Genomic DNA, 20,773 nt, shown 5'->3' on the forward strand with positions numbered 1-20,773 from the left:
TGTTAACACTGAGCAAAATAAGAGTAACTCAATCTTGACCCAGGACTCTTATGAAGACCTCAAAACAGATTACCAAACTAACAAAGACTGCAAGACTCATTTCACAAGGGTGATTTTTAAAAGAAAATGGCACAAGCAGAATTAGAAGAATTAGAGGGAGAGAGGCAGCATTATCAAATTGGACAAAAAAGGGATTATTCTGAACAATATTCATTTCCGATTATTATTATTTCCAGAAAATACTATTTGCTTCCAGAGAATATTATTTCTATAAAACAATGCGTGCATGACCCTGTGATTACTCTAAATTTAGCTCATAAATATCAGCATGAGCTGAACTTCTCATCTGCGGAAATTAATCAGCAGACGATTGCTCAATGACATTTCTATTTACAGTGGCATTATTCATCCAATCAAGGCGCTTGGCCCGAGAAGCCCTCACAGAAATGAAGCCTGCATTTTGTACAGTCTTGCAAGGAGAGCTTTCTTAAAACAACTCAAAGAATGTGCTTAATAAAATCACCTGTTGAAAGGCTTTCTGCCCTTCACTCTTGATTTATTTCAAGTCTTGTGCCTAATGAATCCTGTAGAAAGCCCCAGAGAAAATGTGTCCTTCACTGAAGAGGCTGTCTCCATCTTTCCACCCAAGATTATCCGGCACGGCTAATGAATAGTACAGCCATGATCTTTACTCTCCAATTCTCCTTCCCTAAATATTTATTTCCTCCCATGCTCTACCTTTCACTTATCCAGGTGCAATTTACCTCAACTGTCAGTCTTGAGAAATACAGAGAAAGAGATAGGAGGTGACCAAAACAAAAAAATACACTGTCACTCTCGATAGTTTCTCCTAGTCAGCAGTGAGATTGCATGGAGAAGAAAAGGAGATCTTTGCTTAAAGTAATAGATCACCATAAAATTACATTTCTGTCACCATTTACTCATTCTCAAATCAAATGGACTACATTTATGCTTTTTTGCATGTTGCAAACATTTGCAAAAAATATAGTTTACAAAAACAACAAAAATCAATTATGCATTTATATCAATCTTTTTTTTATATAAATGCAAAAATGCATTTATATCAATCTATGTATCAATGTCAAATATTATTAACACTTATTTTACATTATATATAGCACAAAAATATTAACCCATTTAAAAAATATTTTAAATGATTTTGTAACCAATAATATTCTCCCTGAGAAAAATAAATAATCACTTGGCCATTAGTATTAGAGATTCATACACTGAAAAAAGTGAAACATCAGTGCAATTCGTTCAAAATATATATTTACATTGGTCCAATGGAAAATTGTGATTTTCAGTTTATACCTTCTGTTTTCACTTTGCCTCAAAGTAAGTGTTACGCCCTCTAGACAAACTTTAAAACATTACTTTTACTTGAATGGTAGTTTAAGGTTAATCCAAAGTTTTGGGGTGTCATGTGATCATGTGACGTCATTACGTCTCGGTACATCTCAGTCGTTGAACATTTCTGCTGTCCGCCATTACCTCGCTTCGCAAGCAAAGGACCATTTCCATGTGCGAGTCTCCGAGAAAACTCAATTAAACAAGGTAAGAGCTCGAATGTGTTTTGCTTGGTGACAAAATATCTGTTTTTGAGGAAATTAACAAAGTCAAAGAACCGGGGTTCTGTGATAGAGTTTAAGAAATATGAACTGGTTAAAATTGTCATCTCGAATTTTTGCTAATCGCATTATGTGGTCGCGTAGTTCAGAAATTACCAAACTTATAATAATCGTGTCTAGATCGCGCTTAATTCAACTGAAGAGCCCCGCCAATGTCTGGACATGTTTAATCGGTAGCTGGGTCACTGCTAGCTGCTAGCCCCTCAGCCATAGAGCTGCAGCCGAGCCAAAGTTTAGGCGGGATGAGAGTAAGTTAGGGTGCTCCGGGGACAGACTTTACGCGTGCTTTTCACCATTAGCCTAACGTTAAACTGTATTGATTCCGTACTCGTGAGCTTGTTGAGACGGGTGAAGGAGCACGCGCTTTTGAACCCGATCGGTGAACGCCACGGGTCGGACATGCAGACAGTTTTAAAGCTCTAAAACAGCTAAAAATAGTGTCAACCGCTTGATCTACATCTGTACTGTTTTGTGCTGTAAAGATTTCCGTTTGTGCTGGTTTGGTTTTTAAACTATTACAAACTTTAGAGCCTTGATGCGTCTACACTCGGCCTCCTCTGAGGCGCGCGCACGTGTCTGTGGCACACACTGCATGCAAAAAAGAATATATCAAAAACGAAAACAGCACAAATGAAAAATTTTACAGCAACAAACGTAGCTCAAACGATTGACATAATATACATTTACGTTTGAGGAGGGAGGGAGGGAAGCTTCACACAGCTGCGTGCAGTTTATGGTCGGGATGGGACAGAACGTTGAACGAGCTCGGGTAAGGTCGTGTTGGATTTTTTTTGGGCCAATTGACCCTTCGTAGGGAGCTTGATTGACAGGTGATCTGACCAATCATACTTCGCCATCGTCCATTTTGTCCGACAAAGCAGTCAGGAGAGTTAGTAACGTTAGATTAACATGGGAGGATTTGAACTTGAAAATCGGAGTGTACTGACGCCTTTCCGTGGTTAAAACAACATTCCTTCTTATGTTTGTTCATGGGAGGGTAACGGGGGAGTCCGGTAGAGAGAAATCCTCCACAACTAAATGTTAACTTACTATTTACTACTTGTATGTATTTGTCTATTACATATTTTATTTGTAGCAATGGGGAGAGCAATGACTGATTAAAGAGAAACACTAAGTTACATACATAAGTTATAGTTTAAAGTGACTAATGGAAATAATAATCACTGTCCCCTATAAATTCATGCAATTTCCTTTGTATTTACAGGTGCCCTTTTTCTGGAATCATTAACCGCTGCAGAATTTGGTAGGTGATCCACACATGCACACCAGGCAGTGAACATTATTTGTATGAATATGATAATAATTGTGCCTTACACTTGTATTTCGCTTTACAAACCAGTGTCAGAAGCTTCTCAAAGCGCTACAGTGTAGTCATTATTCTTTCAGTTCATACTCTGTGATGGTAAGCTACTGTTGTAGCCACAATTTCTCAGGGGCAGACCGACCGAAGCGAGGCTGCCATTCTGCGCAATCGGTCCCTTCGGCCATCACCAACCACTCACACACTTCATACAGGCAGTGGGTGGGGTGTCTTGCCCAAGGACACCACAAATATAAATGACTAAACTGATAGAGAAGTCCATCACACAAGTAACATGTTTACGCACACTATAACCATAAAATGAAATTAATATCTAGACAGTTTAATAAATGTCGTCTTCTCGCTGAAGTAGTAACCACCAATAGGCATAAATATTTAAACTAATATGCAAAAGCATGATCTCTTGCATTATGAAAATAGCATTAAATGAACAGGCCACCGTTTTTCCATACTGAGATATGTTCTTACCTGAGCTTAGACAAGTTGATGCGTACCAGTCTGGTCTTTGTGGGGGCGATCAGTCACACAAAATTAAACATGTCGATTTTCTAAGCGGATAAAAAGGGGTACTATATTGTAGGAGCACTTCGTCCGCGCAGTAATATCTTCACTCCTAAAGAATTCTGAAGATATTACTGCACGGACGTCGAAGTGGTCCTAAGGTGTTATTACGCCTTACAATATAGTAATGTGTAACTATACTTGGATCGTGTAACTTCTCACGTAATCGTATTTAAATAGGGAAAATGTGGAAGAGCTTGGTCACTTCTAACTTCACCCCCGTTTGGGTCCATAGGAATATGCTGGGAAAGGCTAAATGCTAAAAACATCTTTGGTCTTTGTGCATGACTGAGCGCAGACTGACTGGTACGCATCAATTCGTCTAAGCTCAGGTAAGAACATATCTCAGTATGGAAAAACGGTGGCCTGTTCCTTTAAGCAGCAAATGCCTAACATGGTTCTTTTTGTATGTTTTTTTCTTAGTTTTCTGGTGAATGTGGAAATGCAAAGACTGTGAAGAAATATTCAGGTTCAAAGCTTACCCATCAGATGCTGACTTCAGTGAAGTTGCAGAAGCTCTAATCAAGAAGCATCCATGCCTTTCCGAACCGGGTTCGTACAATGGCTGCTATGGTTGGAAGCAGCAGTTTAAGACAAAAATGGGTAACTACCGAACTCAGCTAAAGGGCACTGGGTGTTCTGAGTTACTTGTAAATTCATTGAAGTCCAAAGCCACAGAGGATGCCTTGCCAGCAAAAAAGTAAAGAGACCAAAGAGAGGAGAAGCTAACCACATACCCGACATTCCAACTGGAGAGACTCGAGAAAAACTGGAAAATGAGAGAGACTCACTTTTAACAGAAGTAAAGAAACGAGACAATCGTGCCGTGGTAAAGGACAAAATGGCCAAAACCTTTTCACTACGAAGACAAGAAATTGTGGAAAAGGAATTGGGAGTTGAAGAGTTGATAGAAAGATGGCCTGCATTGTTCACAGAGGATGAGGCATGTAATATTTTGAACTAAAGTAAAGTAGAGGATACTAATTGCCTATTATAAGAAATCTGCTATGAAATATTAAAATTTTGTTCAAAATGACATGCATTTTTTAAAGAAATTGTAATTTTGTATTTCAGAATGTATCTCACATGTAGCTGTCATGTAATCATTCTTCTGTTTTGTTTTATTTCATATTTTTAAGATCAATGCTGAATTTCTCAGGATTACAACTGTTCCACTTCAGACAAGATTCCTGGCTTCTTTGGACAAGCACCACAGCAAGCTGATCGAGCTCTTCAGAAGGAAGGGAGGAGTTATCAGAGAGAAGACCCAGAAGATACTTAAAGTTCTTGATCTGGTATGTACTCTGGTATGTTGTGTGTGTATATATAGATAGATCTAGATACATTTGTATGCCTATCCTTTGATCCTTTGTTTGCCTTGTAACTTGTATCCTGAATTAGAAAGTTACAATTGTGGGTTGAAATTAGTTTTAAAAATTAAAATTAAGTGCCATTTTACTCTATGGTAAATGCACTCCAATCGAGTGACTCTCTCATGGTTTTATTTCCCTCGTAAAAGTTATCATATGTTGGTTATGTGTCCAATTTTGTCACTTAAAGGAGTTATATCACGCAAACTTTTTTTTAACTTGATTCATGCGTGTTTGAGTAATCTTCGTGGATCCTGCTTGCTGAGCAGCAGCCCCTCCAAATATCTTTAAGAAAACTCTAGATAGGACATGGTAACAGTTAACGTGGCAAATGTGGTGGACATTTTGTGAGTGGCTGATTAGCTGGATTCTTATTTTAAGTAATTTAAGAAGAGGGACAGAAATGTCAATGAATGAAGGTCAAAGAAGAGGTCCAGTGGTAATGCTGGAGTCTTAACACAGTCACGTTTTTTGTCCCTCTTTTGTTGCTTTTCCGGTATGTTTTTATCACTTTTGTCGCGTTTTACTCACTTTTTTTGTCACATTTTTGTTGCGTTTTCATCCTGTTTTGTCGCCATTTTGATGCTTTTTTTTTTTAAGCTTTTAGATTTGGGTGATGCCAAACTGGAGAAAATGTGCTCTGTTTAGGTGGGGCTTAAGATGTTAAATTTACGATTTGACGCTGGGTCAAAATGCAAGGCTATTAATAAAATGTTTAATGTCAAGTTTGCTTGATACAAACTTCCTGAAATGGGCAGCACTTCCATGAAGCCATAGCGCCAGAAATTTATATTTCAGTGCAAATGTGAACTATGTTGTGCCAAAGGTAACATTTTATCATTTGTATATGTACCTATAGTTGACTGTGAAAGACTTAAAAAAAGCAGGATAATGCTCCTTTTATATTGTTCCTGCAAAACATCACAGTTATGTCTTCATTCTACCTTTATACTTTAAGACCTCAGGTAAAGACCTAAATGTGATCACAATTACTGTAACTCTGTCCCCATCTTAGTCTTGTGTTGTTTCCATTTTTTTTTAATGTTAAAAAATGTTTATAATATTGTAAATATCTGCAACAAGTAACAGGATACATACCATTTTATTTTTTTTGCACATTTCAATCCCATCTAGAGAATCAGAATCAGTCCAAAATAAGTAAATGTATGCGGTCACAGTCCACCAGCTGCAGCACGCTGACACTGGCCATAAAGGGCACGTGCATGAGTAAGCTTACGCTGGCCAAGGAGGGCACATGTGGCTGTAGTACCTGGCACATTTTGCACAGGCATGGTGTGCTGCTAAGGGGATGCAGGATGCATTGGACACATTGCCACCTTGCCCATGTGGAAGCAAAAGAAAATGTTGCTGGGAAAGTGCTAATTTGGTCATATTTTGATGAGAAAATGCTTCTTTTTTTGCATCAGTTACATTTAGAATTCGTTAGAGACCAAAACCAAGTCGTAAGCAGGGCGTTTTACTTACAATTTATAATCATCCTACTCAAACTTGCTTGTCTCTGGCAATCAGACGACTGTGAATCCTGAGTCTTGTGTATATAATATAAACCAGCTTAATCTCATCATCAACATTTTTTTATTTGATTTTGGGAACTGTCTGTGTCCTATGTCGGTACATTGGAAACTGGTTTCATCAGAATAACTTATAGCTCGTCTTTTATCAGGTTGTCCAGAGGGATGAAGCTGAAACAGAGCTTGCAAGTTCCACAATGGCTGTGTTCGTCATCAGGGAAGAGGGTGATTCTCTCCAACCACCACATGACATTGGTATAGTCATTGAAGGTGTGAAAGTCCTGAGCAGGTTGCCATCAGTCACACTTGCATGTGCCATGTTATTTGGCCTAATTTATGTGCTGAACTTGAGCTATCCAGGTGAGCTGGAACACACCTTTGATGCACTACAAAAGTTATTTATGGAGATTGAACCAAAGAAAATGACACGCAAAGTTCTCAGCCTCAGTGTTAAGCTGTGAAAGTAAAGCTGCCAAGAGAAATACATTTGGATACATTTTGTTATGTTTGTATTTTGTTCTGTTTTAGAGCTTGTACTCAAAAACATTGCAGGTTAATGAATCACTGTTCAATGAAAAACACTTTAAACTGACGTTAAACTCAATTTATTGTGAAGTTGTTTTGTGGTATAGATATTTGGGCACATCTTTAACATTAAAATGTTTAAACAGTTTTACAGTTATTAAAGGCTATTGCATTACATTTCTCGGTAACACTTTATAATAACGTCCAGTTAAAAGTAATTTATAAGTGATTAGTTAATGATGAACTAATCATTTACAAAACATAACTATACATTCACAAATGATTAAGTAATATGCTAACGATTTATAAATCTGTCATAAGTTATCTTTATAAATAGCATCATGAAATAATTAAACAGATCCTTAATGGTTAATAGTTACTAGTTAATATATTATTAATCACTTATAGATCATTGAAATGTCAACATTGTACTATTATCTCAATAAACATTATAAATCATTTACAAAGCTTTCTGCATCCCCTAATCTAAAGTGTAAACTACTCATCAGTTGTAAATGTTTTACAAACCTTCCAGGTTACAGGTTGTTTGTGAATATATATATATATATTTACGCACACACGACTGGAAACCATAAAGTATGTAAAACATTTACATTACATTACTTAATCATTTGTGAATGTATAGTTATGTTTTGTAAATGATTAGTTCATCATTAGCTAATTACTTGTAAATGACTTTTAAATGAATTAACAAAACATACACAAATTGTTAGCATATCACTTATTAATTGCTTATGAATGTTTTGTAAACTATTAGTTAATCATTAACTAATCACTTATAAATGACTTATAACTGGACGTTATTATAAAGTGTTACCCATTTCTCAAGTTTTACATAATGCTTCATTGATTGGTAATGTGCTCAATATTGATGTGGGCCTCTTAAGCACTTTTTTATTTACATTTTTTGTTGTTAATCTCGCCAAGTTTGTACAGTGTAGAAACTGTGAGAAACTGTATTGCACTTAATTGCTGTTACAAAAAATTCAAACCATATTTGCTGTCAAAGCTGTGGATGTTACATGGTCTGCGAACATGTTTTAAAAGATATGCTTGCAGAATTAAATTTTAGTCTTTTTGAAGTAAATTTTTGTGTCTTTATTTAAGGAAAGTGAGCTACAGACCGAAACAAGGTATTTTCAGTTTTATCTGAAGTACAACAAAACTTGAATATGGGAGCAACTTTGGCTTTTTTATTGACGCATTATTATATTGACCTAAATATATTGACTTTGTTATAATTAAAATTGATAGTTTGTTGTGAGTAAAAAAATCAACTTGAAAAAACCTAATCTAATAACTTGTAACAAAATTACATCAATTTTATTAGTTTTTTCCAAAGTAAAAATTCAATTTAATTTATTGAAACTGAAAATATTAGTTTTTCCAAAATGAAAAAATAATTTGAACCAAAGCAAAATTTTGATTAACATCAAGTAAAAAATTATAGTTTTAGCCAAATCAAAAAAATTATTTGAGAGAAACTAATTACATCTATTTAATTAGTTTATTTCAAAGTAAAAACTTCAATTAGATGTAATTGTAAATGTTAAGTTTTTCTAAAATAAAAACACTAGGTTGTATCAAAGCAAAAAATTACACACGTTCTTTGTAACAAATGATATTATTACTTTGGGCTGAGGTAAAACGTTGTGTTGGAAAAAATTAAAATTTTGGTTTGACATTAAATCAAAATTTACGGTTTTAACTAAATCATAAATACAATTTGAGAAAAACTAAAAAAATTAGATGTAACAAATTACATCAATTTTTTTAAGTTAATCCAAAGTATCATTTTTTTCAGTGTAAGAAATCTCAAATTGTGCTCTAATTTGCCAAAATGAAAAAAAAAATTCAATATCACCTCTTTTAAAAATATCAAAAATCTTTCAATTTTTTAAACTGATAGTTAAAATGAACCACAACTGTGAACGCTAAGTCTCCTGAGCTCTAAAAGGGCAACAGCTGAGCAATAAAACTCTCCTCTGAGTGTGTACGCATACATTGGTGCTAATGAAATCCTGGAGGGTCAAGTGCCGTGTGTTTGTCTAGGTGGGAACTATAGACAGCTGTTCTCAAGAGGTAATGCTAGTTTAATGAGAATTCCTCCCATTTCTCTCTGCAGACATGCTGTGAGACCCTCGGTGTAATCTCTGTCCCCATGGATTCCTCCTTATCCCAGAGCCTGCAGAGAGGGACACAGCTTCTGCAGCCCACTCTTGATATGACCACCGTAATGAAGAGCAGAATTGGGGCTGAATGAGAGAGAGAGAGATGGAAGGATAGAGCTGGAGAAGATAGAAAAAGTCAGTGAAGGGCAATTGATTCTTTGTAAGAGCCTGGCTGGTTGCGTATGTGTGCGTGGGTCTGTCATTGTTAAAGAGTTAGAAGGGATTCAGCTGAATTGGTAAAGCAAATATATTACTGGATCGACTAACTTCTCCTAACAATACACCTCTGACCTTGCCAAGTTAAGAACAAAACCATTTCAATCAAAAGTTAACAGGTACACGAAGAACAGAAAGCAAAATATGTGTAGTTAATGGCTGGTTTAAGTCAGCATAGGTTAATATAACTTTATATTTTTACACTACAATGAAGCTTAAATGGCCCTCTTAACCTGAATTCCCTCTAAATGTTTCTGCATCTATATTGGTGACCATCACTCAGACTGTGTCCTCAAGAACAAAACATAATTATGACTCCAAACTAAGATGTTAAATGAAAGTAACAAGCAAGTGCATTGATGTGCAACAAATTATTTCATTCTAGATTTCTGTCTTTTTTAAATATACTTTACTTATACCTTATAAGTAAAGCAAGTTGACTTGTGGGCTTATAGAAGCAGTTTAAATTTTAACTTTTGCTTTCCAATTTGTGGATCCAGTAACATGCACTCCAACTGTTAGGCTTCAGAACTGCTGAAATATATTTGAAGGAAAAAGAAGTCAGCAATAAATGGAAATACAGAAACGAGGTGTGATTTTTATGATTAATGGTCTTATCTGGGCCTAGGGTGAAACATGGAAATGATCAAATATTTAAATCATTATGAATTTCTAATTACTCTTATGTACGTCAGACTGTTTTGTGGGTACATCTTTACATCTGTATCCACTTCCTTTCATAAGAGTCCTTTATATGCTCTCACTCTCTCTCACTGTCCCAGAGTGCAAAGGGGCTCCCAGGGATGCCTAACCTGATGAATATTTAATTTTTGATGACTTGCGAAAATAAATAAGTCATATTCACACATGCCTGGGCCTGTACAGCTGACATTTACGAGCTATTTATATAAAAAAACAGACACCTAAGTACATGCAATAAATCTAGTCCATATTATAGAGAAATAAATACTTTTATTCTGCAAGGATACGTTAAACAAAAGACAGTAAAGTTATTTATAATGCAACAAATGTTTAAATTTTTCCCCTTCTGTTTAACAAATAACCCTGAAAAGGAAGTATGGTTTCCACAAAAATAAATTTAGCAGCACAACTGTCTTCAACAATAATAAAAACTTACTTAAGCAACAAATCAGCATAATAAAATGATTTCTGAAGGATCATGTGACGCGGATGTTTGCGGATTAAGTTTTGCCATCACTGGAATAAATTACATTTAAAAATATTTAAATAGAAAATGGTTATTTAAAATTGGAACAGCCTAATATTTCACTGTAATATTTTTTTTTTACTATATATTTGGTCAAATAAATGCATCCTTGGTAAGTATAAGAGACGACTTAAAAAAATCAAATAGAGACAAACCCCTAACATTTTAATGGTAGTGTACACGCACATTATGCAAGCCATCAATGTAAAATGAAAATGAAATATCTTCAAATGAAAAACGAATGCATGCTTAGTGCAGGTAGAAGCCAAGAAACAGGAATTTAGACACACGTCTCAAATAATAGGCTTCTTCATTTGATGCAATTAAGCATCACCAGCGTTAAACTAAAGTGAGCCACTTTCACTTTTCAATAAGAATCCCTCTGCAGCAAAGACAATAGAATCTTATTAGGAGTCAAACTGCATTTGATTCTAGCACAGTATTGAATTCTGTGCTGTGGGTGGGACACTCGGAGAAGAGGCTGAAAAGGCTTTTTCTGTTATTAGCAATAGATTAGATTTCTATGGGCTTCTCTGTCACTCTGACAGACCTCTGTTCATCTGGGAGTCAGACACAGACTGATGCTCTGCTGCTGCTGGTGCTCTCTCTCTCTCTCTCTCTCTCTCTCTCAATGATCTTAGTCTCATTTATGGAATAGTCACTCTACATGAGGTCAATCAGGAGTACATGAATTATGCAATTATGATGTTCTCATCCGGTTATTAAAACACATCATATATGCATACATAAAGTATATATATTCAGATGAACAAAGCATGTAATTTCTGCACTACTAGCAGCACCTATGAGAATTACAGAAATAGTGACTGTCTTCAAAGATGTTTTAATAATCTCATTCTGCCAATGCCTGGACAGGTAGTTCTGCCCTCAACTCAGCTGATGTTATTGTGTTAAGCCTATGGTTATGTTTAGCATAACATTAATATGTTATGTCTTTTTGATGCTGCTAGTTGTGGGGAAATTATGCACTTTAACTGTGTCTGAAATAGAATCAGAATCAGAATGAGCTTTATTGGCCAGGTGTGTTGTTTACACATACAAGGAATTTGTTGTAGTGACAGAAGCTCCACAGTGCAACAGAAAGACAGCAACAGGACAGGACACAGATAATAAAAGAATAATATACAAATATATAAATAGGCAATGTACAAAATAGCAAAAACACAATATATAATATAGACAATTATGTGTGTACAGGTCTGATATGTGCAAATTTGAAATGAGAAAAAAATAAGTATGTGTGGTGAATAAATAATGTATAATAGAGTTGTGTGTTCCACGTTTAATGTCAAGTGTTCATGAGATGGATTGCCTGAGGGAAGAAACTGTTCCTGTGCCTGGCTGTTCTGGGGCTCAGAGCTCTGTTGCGTCGACCAGACGGTAACAGTTCAAAGAGGGAGTGTGCTGGGTGTGAGGGGTCCAGAGTGATTTTACCAGCCCTTTTGGTCACTCTGGATAAGTACAGTTCTTGGAGAGTGGGGAGGGTTGTACCAACAATTCGCTCAGCAGTCCGGACTACTCTCCGTAATCTTCTGAGGTCAGATTTGGTAGCTGAGCTGAACCAGACAGTTATTGAAGTGCAGAGGATGGATTCTATGATGGCGGAGTAGAACTGTTTCAGCAGCTCCTGTGGCAGGTTGAACTTCCTCAGCTGGTGAAGGAAGTACAACCTCTGCTGGGCCTTTTTCACAATGGACTCAATGTGATTGTCCCACTTCAGGTCCTGTGAGATGGTGCTGCCCAGGAATCTGAATGACTCCACTGCAGTCACCGTGCTGTTCATGATGGTGAGTGGGGGGAGACCAAGGGGGTTTCTCCTGAAGTCCACGATCATCTCCACAGTTTTGAGCGCGTTCAGCTCCAGGTTGTTGAGACTGCACCAGACAGCCAGCTCCTTAACCTCCTGCCTGTAAGCAGACTCGTCACCGTCCTGAATGAGGCTGATCAGTGTGGTGTCGTCTGCAAACTTCAGGAGCTTGACAGAGGGGTCTTTAGATGTGCAGTCATTGGTGTAGAGGGAGAAGAGCAGTGGGGAGAGAATACAGCCCTGAGGAGCTCCAGTGCTGATGGTGCGGGTGCTGGATGAGAATTTTCCCAGCCTCACTAGCTGCTGCCTGTCTGTCAGGAAGTTGGTGATCCACTGGCAGACGGAGGTGGGGACAGAGAGCGGAGTTAGTTTATTCTGAAGGGTGTCCGGGATGATGGTGTTAAAAGCGGAGCTGAAGTCTATAAACAGGATCCTCACATAAGTCTTTAGCATACTGTCTTGCTACTACATTTGGTTTGAAACTGACTTGGTGAAAAGCATGTTCTATGTACAATCTGGACAGGGGCGCAGATGGGATTTTTTAACTGGGGGGGGGGGGGGGGGGGGGCTGATGTATACGATAACTATGGTTACCGGGGGGGGGGGGGTCTTAGAAGGAGCGGGAGTTAGGGGGTGTGCCCGAAGCGTGACTCCGTATTCTGAAAGGCCCAGAAAATAAACATTGATTGCTAAAGGTTGCCTGTTACATTACAGTACATAAAAGCACCACTGACAATCTTGTAAAATGTGTGGTAAGTACTGCCGCTCCATAGTATAAACAGAGTACATGCAACCGCGAAACTAAAACGCGATCATGCATTCAAAAGCAGTTTCAATGCCAGGCATAATAGTAGCTCCCCGATGCCCGCAATTTACATACAGTATAATATACATTTATATATAGGGGGAAAATCATGATTTTGAAATCTTCGCATCCACACATACTTACACAACCATGGCAACGACATTCGTGAAACAAGCCAAGATGAAACAAGCATATTCAAGCAAAAGCCAACACAGAGAAGTTGTGTGAAACAAAGCAAAATCAACGTTAACAAATAACACAACCTCGGAGTCCGATTCGAGCCCTTCCAGCTCCTTGAGTTCTCTCCAATGCTGGAAAGCTGCTCTGATATTTACGCTGATCCTACCTCTTGCCTGATCGTAACCCTTCTTTTTAATGTTTTGTTTCTCTGATATTTTCCTCTTTTTTCCTGCCATCTCTCTCTATCTATAGTCGATCTGCTAAATAAGCTTTCAAATTGAGCGCTCTCTTCTCTATCAGTACAAGACATGCTCCCTTACTGCACTACAAGTGTGTTTTGGGACTCGGTCAGGCACTGCGGTCAGAAGCGTCAAAAATCACTCAGTGCACGTTTAAGGAACGGCGGGCTGGGCCACTACTAGGCTAATGTACATAGCGGAAACCCTGATTAATCCTCTGTTTACCGATGTCGCCTTTCGTAGAGACAGTGAAGGGGACGGATCGGGTCACTATGAATCTGGGGGGGGTCATGTCCCCCCGTCTCTAGTCCCATCTGCGCACCTGAATTCGGACATACTACATCTGCCATGCTGTCACTGTCACATGACCTACCAGCATCAGTTGCGTCGCATCACTGCCATTCACAATTTCCCGTGGCTTCTTGGGACAGTAAAGTGTCCGTTGAATGCAGATTCTAGAAACAGCAGGTCATCCGGATACTTTTTGCCCATTAAATACGAAATCGGACATACTACACTTTTGGAGTACTGTTTTTCCACACACTATAAAGTATGGAAGTAGGCATATTTGAGTTCACCATTAAGGAATTTAGCGGATGGCTGGATGGATGGATGAATGATGCAGGATAAGGCAGAAGCAGACATTCATGGTGTGGGTGACACAGGGAGAATGAGAAGACCCAGACACAGTCAATAAGAACACCGGATGCCAGACAGAGACGAAACACTTGCTCATTAGCTTCTCAAATAGATTCATCATTTAGACTGAAAGATACTCATGTACCCATATAGATTTATTTACCATAAATTTGTCCCCACAATCTATTCTATGCTTTGCTAAGCATATGCTGCATTTCTGTGTTGATAATAATTTTAAGTTATCAAGTAAGCTGTTGTTACCTAAGGATAGTTATACTTATAAAAGTGAAGCCTGGCATACAACTTCATGGCTTGATCATTGTATTAGTACACCTTACTGAAATGTTGTGTGCATTTTTTAGGGATGCATCAATACTAACATTCTGGCTGATATGTAATTTATTTTTATTGCCATGTCAGCATCTACGGCTTAAACGGAGTTGGAATAATGGAGTTACAAACAAAATAAAAACAAAATACAGCAGTTACAAATATACAAGATTTTTTTAAATTAACGTATGATAAAAAAAAAATAATAATAATAAAAAATTCTGATAAAATCTTACAGAACAAGTCCCTGAGTGAGTGTTTTTCAGAAAAAACGTTTCTACTTGCACTAAAACTTGCAATAAAATATGTTTTCCTAGCTGATAAAGACAAGATGAAGATAATTTTCATGACAGATTTAATAGCCTAGCTGTTATAAAATTCTATACTACTTTGTCTGAATAAATAAAAAATGAAATACTAAAAACTAAAATCAATAATTTTTAAATGCTGCAAAACTATAATTTATATTATGAAAACAATATATATATATATATATATATATATATATATATATATATATATATATATACAGTATATTCTATTTGAGAATTGGTAAAGATATCAAGAGAATCTACATAAAAAATAGGAAAAAGAACATGCACAAATATTTGATATTAAATATCTAATATCAGCTGATACTGATAAGCTAAAAATAAGAATCCCTATTTTTCCTGTTGTATTAATGTAAATTTCATTTCATTGCTCTTCCGAAAAGCTTATTCTAACTCTAAGGTTCAGTCACTAAAAGACATACACTTACAGCGTGTGTGTGTGTGTGTGTTTGTCTCTCTCCTGGGTAGAGAGTGTAATGTGTGTTATAGTAGAGTGAAAATCCCCTGACAGTCTAGTGCTTGCCTGCTGGCTAACAAGAAAACCAGTTCACCGCGTCTCTCCAGTCCAAGTCAAACTGGGCCGCAGCACGAGTCTGATTCAAGCACCTCATTTTAGCACCAAACACTCATGTGAATGACAACTGACTAAATGATGTGTTATTTTTTCCTCTTTGAGTTTAGGGTAATTGTAGAGCCACAACTGTTTCATGCATGACGCAAACAGTCCATTACCTGGAGGTCCTTGCAGCTTGGCCTTTTTCACTGAAAAGAAAAGAAAAAAAGACGATGTAAGTGAAAACCACAAATTGCAAAGATTTTTTTTTTTTTTGTAGCAATAGAGTACCTGATGAAAGGAAAAAAAATACAGATAAAACACTGCTTAACAGAGGATTTAACCACATATGTGACCCTGGACCACAAAACCAGTCTTAAGTCGCTGGGGTATATTTGCAGCAATAGCCAAAAATACATTGTATTTTTGAGTGAGTCAGAATTACAGATTTTTCTTTTATGCCAAAAATCATTTGGATATTAAGTAAAGATCATGTTCCATGAAGAGATTTTGTAAATTTCTAATCGTAAATATATTAAAACTTTATTTTTGATAAGTATATGCATAGCTAAGAACTTCATTTGGACAACTTTAAAGGCAATTTTCTCAATATTTAGATTTTTTTGCACCCTCAGATTCCAGATTTTCAAATAGTTATATCTCGGCAAAATATTGTCCGATCATAACAAACCATACATCAATGTAAAGCTTATTTATTCAGCTTTCAGATGATATATAAATCTCAATTTCGAAAAATTGACACTTAAGACTGGTTTTGTGGTCCAGTGTCACATACAGTGCCCTCCATAAGTATTGGAACAGACTTTTCCCAGCCTTTAATGCAGCCAATTCCAATTATTACTTGTTTTTACCAGCTGGTGAAATTCATGTTCAGTCGGATTTAAATCTGGAGATTGACTTGGGCAATCTAAGACTTTCCATTTCTTTGCCCTTATAAATTCCTTGACTGAACTGGCAGGGTGTTTTGGGTCATTGTTCTGATGCAATATGAAGCACTTCCCAATGAATCTGGTGGCATCTTCTTGAATATTGGTAGTCAAGATGGTTTTGTACCCTTCCAAATTCATTCTGCTACTGTCATCATACATTAAGTCATCAGTAAAGTTGAGAGGGCCTGTTCCAGAGACAGCCATGCATGCCCATGCCATGACACCACCTCCACCATGCTTTACAGATGAGGCTGTATGCTTGGGATCATTGCAGTTCCCTTTTTTCTCCACATTTTTGCTTTCCCATCACTTAGATAAAGGTTCATCTTTGTCTCATCGGTCCATAAACACAGTTCCAAAACTCTTCTGGCTCACCTTTGTGCTTTTTTGCAAACTCTAATCTTGCCTTTCTATTTTTGGTGCTGGTCAGAGGTTTGCATCTTGCTGTGTAGCATCTGTAATTCTGTGTCAAAGTCTCCTGAGGACAGTAGATTGTCAGAGCATCACCCCAGCTTTCTGGAAGTTGTTGGTGATTTTACAGACACGTCTTTTAGGGTTAATTTTCACAGCTTTTATGATTTGTCTGTCATCAACTACTGTTGTTTTCTCAGCCGATCAGGTCGTTGTTGGTTGCTGGTGTCGCTGGTGGTTTCCAAACTCTTGATTTCTCCATGCCCTTTGTTTTTTCTAGAGCTCTAACTGACTTCCTCTTTTCTTTTAGCATCCAAATTGCTTTCTTTTCTCTCAAAGTCAGCTCCCTCATCTTCATCCTGGTTTGTGTGTGTCATCATCGAATGCAGAAGTAATGGATATAACTGTTACGACACATTCCCTGCTTTTAATATCTGAAGAATTAATGCAACAGGACACAGCTGATCACTTAGAAAGACCTGTGAGGCAACTGCTCCAATACTTATGCTCACATCAGATAGAGGGATGAAACTCTAAAAGTGCTGAACTTCTTAGCTGGTAAAACATCTATGTGTTGAATCACCCAATAATAAAATGTGACATTCTGTAGTTTTGTCTCATATTCATCTTTTAATCATATTTGTATATGTCTTGACTCCACAGCCAACAGAGCAATTTTGTCTTTACTGCTCCAATACTTATAGAGGGCACTGTATGTCGAGCAAGTTCAAACAAAGGACAGGGTTCAATCCCAACAACCAATACAGTACAAATTTTTAACCCTCTCCCAAACGAAGTCTACCTGGAAAAATTCACATTCACATTGCATTTTAATGGCAGCTGTTCAGCGGACACAACACTCCAAATTCAGCAATCTTTGTTCAAGGGACACAGAATATTTGGAGCCAATCATAATATGACATAATTATAATTGCCATGTGACTAATTACTCTGGAGCCACAGAAAATGACATTATGAAAACACAGACTGGCTGATAGCTCCACAAGAACATGACAGTCCAAAACCATTAGTGTCAAACAAAGATGTATATCTACACCTATCGACATCAAAAAACACATCCGTTAAAAGTAGGGTCTGGGAATCTACTGTGGGGACCATAGGGGAGTGCTCGGGGATCCATGACACACAATATGTCTGATCAGAAATCATAAAACTAACCTCATTTACTTTATTCTACTGACAGCTCTAGTTAAGGAATAAAAACACATCCATTTTATTATTATCATTATAGATTTATACACTACCAGTCAAAAGTTTTTAAAGAAGTGTCTTCTGCTTACCAAGCCTACATTTGTTTGATCCAAAGTAAAGCAAAAACAGTAAAATTTTGAAATATTTTTACTATTTAAAATAACTGCTTTCTATTTGCATATATTTTAAATGTATACGTTACAAAAGCTTTTTAGTTAGTATAAATGCTTATCTTTGGATCTTTCTATTCATCAAAGAATCCTGAAAAATGTGCTCAACTGTGTTAAATGTTGATAATAATGATAAAAAAAATATATATTTCTTTCACAGCAAATCTGCATATTAAAATGATTTCTGAAGGATCATGTGACACTGAAGACTGGAGTAATGAAGCTGAAAAATACAGCTTTGATCAAAGGAATAAATGACATTTTCAAATATATTCAGAAAGCAAGCAGTTATTTTAAATAGTAAAAATATTTTACAATATTACTGCTTTTGCTGTATTTTAGATCAAATAAATCCAGGCTTGGTGAGCAGAAGAGAATTCTTTAAAAAATAAAAAAAATAAAAAAATATATATATATATATAATATAATTTTAATATATTATCTATATATATATATATATATATATATATATTAAAAATCTCACTGTCCAAAAACTTTAGACTGGTCTGCTGTTAGTGGGTAGAAAAGAAATGCTGTCGATACAATGCAAAGGAAAAAATTCTCCAGATTATTTTTTTTATAATTTGCACAAAACTATTAAAAATAATTGTTAATTGGAATAAAGCTGAAAACAAATTCTAAACATTATTTGAAAAACTTAAAACCTAAATGAAAATGAGAAATGTTACATTAACTAACTAAAAAAAAAAAAAAAAAAATTTAATTACTTCAACTAAAAGAAAACTAAAAATATGTAAATAAAAGCTAAATATTAATAAATACTAATAGTAAAATAGCACGGTTTAGAACAGTGACAATACAAAAGTATTTTTAATACAAAATATTTTCTGCAGCGTGGTTTCTATATATAATATAAGAATGTAATAAGTTTGAAACCCCCTGTCTTAAAGCAATGTGGCAGAGCTACCCTGGTGAAGACGACATGCCATAACCTAAACTTCAAACAAATCGCAATCTTTTCAGAAAAATTGGAAGAGACATGATGTAAAAGACAATGCACAGATCTAAAGAAAAGAAGAAAAAAAGGATAGGTATAGAGTATTAGATGCATTCTTTTGAACAGAGGCTGCAGAGAGCTTACGGCTGACATGCACACATGTGATGATGCGGCCGCATACACGCAGACCCACGCAGCACCAGATGGCTGGAGGATTACACTGAAGCTCTGTCCATCCCCCCCAACACCAGCATCGCGCTATATACATCCGTCTAACGTCTCCCTTTCCCCTCGTGCCTGTGTGCTTCCTCTCTACGTGTGGAGAACAAACTTCTGAACAATCCACAGCAACACACAAAACACTGCAAACCAAATCTTCGTACCCGATGCCTTTTTTAAAACTCAACTGTAAAACGCAGTCTGCAGCAAAACGCTGATAGAAAAGGCAAAACATAATAATCCACTGTTACATTCACGATGAGACCAAATCATATTTATTTTGTTCTGTTATCCCAGAATATCTCTCTATTCATCATCGAGATGTCAGTCTCTCTCATGACTGCTGACAGCATGACATATCTTTGTGACACAAAAGACCTCACAGAACAGCAATTTACTCCAGTCCAGACAAACTCAAATCAATTGTATTAGATTTATAAAGAGAGGAAACTAAAATTGCTGTCATGTTCATATGCATGTGTACCCTCACTGCAAATATTCAGTTTTTCCATACCACTTACTTCTAAAAGCAGAATATTTAGCTGCTGTACACAATTTCAATAGTCAACAGCTGAACAGAACTGATAAAATAACAAGACTTTTATACTACTGAAGAAGTTTAAGTGGTGCTTGCACATGCAAAACGCAAGCAGATGTACACAAGCTTGCAGGGTCAAGGTTTAAAGTGACTAAATGATTGGAGAAGCCTGTCGTATTCACCAGAAGATCCAGTTCTGACATTCTAATTACTAATAATTAAATGCATTTTTGTGACTTTGCTATTCATTTACTAGGGTAATCTGGGGGGGGTTACTGGGTTGCTACTTACAGGCTCGAGTTAAAAAATCCCATTCAAGTCTCTATGATATTCATGTCTTTGGATATGCATTAGGATATACTTTTTTTTTTTGCAAAGAAAATAATGTTCTCCTCCTTAATAAGCTTAAAAAGTCTAAGGTATCAATTATGTATAGGATAAATGTGATAAAGTTTAATGCTTAGAACTAGACATTTGTTCAAGTTCCTAACTCTGATTATGAGCAATAGTAATATCGATATCAAAGAATTGTTGGCCTAACAGGTAGCCAAATCCCAATCTCACACCACTACTAAGCTTTCTGATTGGCTAACAAACACGAGCCAGTGATCTTATGAAATTGCATACTAGCATAGTACTCTTAATATTTCTGTCATAGAAAGATATGCTAAAAAATAATAATCAAATTCAACATATATAACAAATGGTTGCAGATTAGTATTTTTCGCACACTATATCATCAATAAGGAGTATTTTTGACATCCAGTACAACATTTAGTGCTTATATAAGC

The 20,773-nt window shown here is 36.5% G+C and overlaps 1 protein-coding gene across 7 annotated transcripts; it reads left to right on the top strand.

Moving 5' to 3' along the window:
- Window positions 1–1,471: 1,471 nt before the first annotated feature.
- LOC306869675 (uncharacterized protein) lies at window positions 1,472–9,973 on the top strand. 7 transcript variants are annotated; one of them, XM_079416535.1, is made up of 7 exons: window positions 1,488–1,578; window positions 2,878–2,916; window positions 3,791–3,887; window positions 3,979–4,498; window positions 4,695–4,850; window positions 6,610–6,727; window positions 9,129–9,973. In XM_079416535.1, exons 4-7 carry the CDS (start codon window positions 4,397–4,399, stop codon window positions 9,137–9,139), a joined length of 387 nt encoding a protein of 128 aa, XP_079272661.1. In that variant the 5' UTR covers window positions 1,488–1,578; window positions 2,878–2,916; window positions 3,791–3,887; window positions 3,979–4,396; the 3' UTR covers window positions 9,140–9,973. The 7 variants fall into 7 exon arrangements, 6 of the variants coding, with proteins under 6 accessions (XP_079272662.1, XP_079272657.1, XP_079272658.1 ...); XM_079416533.1 differs by having other exon boundaries at window positions 1,491–1,578; window positions 6,610–6,817; window positions 9,129–9,965; XM_079416536.1 differs by lacking the exon at window positions 3,791–3,887 and having other exon boundaries at window positions 1,472–1,578.
- The last annotated feature ends 10,800 nt before the right edge of the window (window positions 9,974–20,773 follow it).

This window comes from Barbus barbus, assembly GCF_936440315.1.
Source record: "Barbus barbus genome assembly, chromosome: 5".
Lineage (NCBI taxonomy): Eukaryota > Metazoa > Chordata > Actinopteri > Cypriniformes > Cyprinidae > Barbus > Barbus barbus.

What these genes read in the sequence shown, in the direction of transcription:
- LOC306869675 (XM_079416531.1), top strand. Translation starts at nt 4,397, where the DNA reads ATGGCCAAAACCTTTTCACTACGAAGACAAGAAATTGTGGAAAAGGAA. An exon ending in CATTGTTCACAGAGGATGAG is followed by an intron (nt 4,499 to 4,694) that starts GCATGTAATATT and finishes CATATTTTTAAG; the next exon opens with ATCAATGCTGAATTTCTCAG. An exon ending in TACTTAAAGTTCTTGATCTG is followed by an intron (nt 4,851 to 6,609) that starts GTATGTACTCTG and finishes GTCTTTTATCAG; the next exon opens with GTTGTCCAGAGGGATGAAGC.